General features: G+C 53.0%; 1 protein-coding gene across 4 annotated transcripts in view; it reads left to right on the forward strand.

Moving 5' to 3' along the window:
• Positions 1–1440, forward strand: part of QPRT (quinolinate phosphoribosyltransferase) — a 22618-nt gene extending 21178 nt beyond the window's left edge. For 3 of the 4 annotated variants that reach the window (XM_081819724.1, XM_006737985.3, XM_081819723.1), the window contains 2 exons: positions 803–934; positions 1017–1440. In XM_081819724.1, the coding sequence (XP_081675850.1) occupies positions 803–934; positions 1017–1235 (351 nt within the window). In that variant the 3' untranslated portion in view covers positions 1236–1440. The remainder of the gene's footprint in view (positions 1–802; positions 935–1016) is intronic. The other variant, XM_081819725.1, reaches the window with a different exon arrangement.
• Positions 1441–2813: the final 1373 nt, after the last annotated feature.

A 2813-nucleotide genomic window follows, 5' to 3' on the forward strand; every position in this document is an offset into this window, starting at 1 on the left:
TTTTTTTTTAAAGATTTTATTTATTTATTTGACAGAGAGAGACAGAGTGAGAGCAGGAACACAAGCAGGGGGAGTGGGAGAGGGAGAAGCAGGCTTCCCGCTGAGCTGGGAGCCCGATGTGGGGCTCGATCCCAGGACCCTGGGATCATGACCCGAGCCGAAGGCAGACGCTTAACGACTGAGCCACCCAGGCGCCCCTGGACCGGTTTCCTTTTTGAAAATGTTCTTGAAGACCCCTTCCAGTTTTTTTTTATTTATTTATATATTTTTTCGGTGCAAGAAGGTGTTTTTATTATAGCAGGAGGACAGGACCCACGGGCAGAAAGAGCTGCCTTCCAGTTTTGGGTTTTTTTTTTAAAGATTTTATTTATTTATTTGACAGAGAGAGACACAGGGAGAGAGGGAACACAAGCAGAGGGAGCAGCAGGGGGAGAGGGAGAAGCAGGCTCCCCGCCCAGCAGGGAGCCCGATGCGGGGCTCGATCCCAGGACCCTGGGATCATGACCTGAGCCGAAGGCAGACGCTTAACGACTGAGCCACCCAGGCGCCCCTGCCTTCCAGTTTTAATATTCTTGAGTCAAATTGAACTCCCATCCAACTGCCAAATATTGCTGCTATTTGGCCATCTTTCTGATCATTTCATGTGGTTCACCTGGTGTGGGAGCAATCATCTGGCTGCCTGGTCTTCTCCCTAACCCCCAGCTCCTTTCCCACCCCGGGCCTCTGGAAGGCCAGGCCCCGCTCTGTGCCCCGTGTCAGGCGCCACTGAGCTCACTCTGCCCCCTCTGGGCCTGGCCCACAGGCGGTGCGAGGGGCGCGGCAGGTGGCTGACTTCGCCCTGAAGGTGGAGGTGGAGTGCGGCAGTCTGCGGGAGGCTGTGGAGGCCGCCGAGGCGGGAGCGGACCTCGTCCTGCTGGACAACTTCAAGCCTGAGGTGAGGCGGGGTCTGCTTCCCAGGAAGGGGCTGTGGTGGGGGCGGGGGGGACCCTCACCTCCCCTTGGCTTGTGTCCCACAGGAGCTGCACCCCACGGCCGCAGCGCTGAAGGCCCGCTTCCCGGGTGTGGGTGTGGAGGCCAGCGGGGGCATCACGTTGGACAACCTCCCTCAGTTCTGTGGGCCCCACATCGACGTCATCTCTCTGGGGATGCTGACCCAGGCCGCCCCCGCCCTTGATTTCTCTCTCAAGCTGTTTGCTGAAGGGACTTCGCCAGTGTACCGGGCCTACAGGTCCTAAAGCCAAAGAGGACGCCACCGCCCATGGAATAACACGGTTTCTTGGGACCCTCAAGGTTGCCCCTGTTTAAATATGGTACATGACTCTGTCCGGGTTAGCCTGGGCGGGGGTCTGGCTCGGCCACCTACTGCTCGTGTGAGCTGGGGGGGCTGACTTCACCCCTGCTCATCTGTATAATGGGTCTAATAAATGATCACCTTACAGATTTCTTTGGGTGATAATGAATAAGTGCTCAGTAACTCTTAGAAATTACCATAGCTCGGGTGCCTGGGTGGCTCAGTTGGTTAAGCGACTGCCTTCGGCTCAGGTCATGATCCTGGAGTCCCGGGATCGAGTCCCGCATCGGGCTCCCTGCTCGGCAGGGAGTCTGCTTCTCCCTCTGACCCTCCTCCCTCTCATGCTCTCTGTCTCTCATTCTGTCTCAAATAAATAAATAAAATCTTTAAAAAAAAAAGAAAGAAAGAAATTACCATAGCTCATCGACTCTAAGATGCACCTTTTTCCACACACGACCTTCTCTGAGTCGGAGCGTGTCTTTCACCGATGGAGTCTAGTGGTCACTGTCACCGGGGCGTCGTCATAGCCGTCATGGCCCGTGCATGCCGCTTGTAGACAGAACATAACAATCGATATGGAAATAAGTCCGAGAGACTTATTTTAACAGATGCCAGAAAGAAATTGAAAGTGATTAAAAAAAAAAAAAGCTGCTCTCCCTCTAACCCTCCCCCTGCCCATGTGCACGCTCTCTCTCTCTCTCAAATAAATAAAACCTTAAAAAAAGAAAGAAAGAAAGCATTGGTCATAGTTTAATTGACAAGTTTCTTTTCCAGTAATAGTATATATATTTTATAGTCAATGGCATCTTATATTTGAGGATATATGGCATCAGGTCTGAGATTCAGCTGGAACATTCTATGTGGTTGATGCCCATGTTGTACTGTTTATTAAGTGCTTTGCCTGTCACCTCTGGCTACTGTGACCACCTCTTTGGAGGAGGTGAGAACCTGCCCATTCACTTCTGGGGTCCCCAACAGACTCCACCATGCATCCTCCATTTGGTGCTTGAAGGCCCTTTAGGTTCTGGTTCCATAGCACTTTTTCCACACACGACCTTCTCTGAGTTGGAGCGTGTCTTTCACCGATTAGTTGGGAGACGAGGGTGAACACAGGGCAGCTGGGACCAGAACAAAGGTCAGTTGAGGGAGTAAGGGATGGGTCAGGTAGAGGTCCCTGTTCAGACATCAGACTTCCTTTCCTGCTAAGTCAGGACTCAGGGGTCTAAGCAGAGGATCTAGCTCCAGCCTCCCCCCTCCTACACACCTGAGGTCTCTCTCACTCACTTGTTTGGGCACCCTACCCTTCCGGGGTCCCTCCGGGAGGAAACATGACAGGAAGACTCCCTAGGATAAACTGGTCACTGAGGTGACTCTTCCCAGAAAGGCTCCAGTCTCGAGAGGTACTCCCCTTCCAGAACCCACTGTCTTCTCTGCACTTTGCCAGAAGGAGAGGAAAACAGCTCATCCACAAAGCTCCTTTCCCAGGGGGAGTCTGCGGGTCCCAGTCTGCCTTAAGGGAGGT

Source organism: Leptonychotes weddellii, chromosome 5 (assembly GCF_054177405.1).
Source record: "Leptonychotes weddellii isolate Sample4059 chromosome 5, ASM5417740v2, whole genome shotgun sequence".
Classification (NCBI taxonomy): domain Eukaryota; kingdom Metazoa; phylum Chordata; class Mammalia; order Carnivora; family Phocidae; genus Leptonychotes; species Leptonychotes weddellii.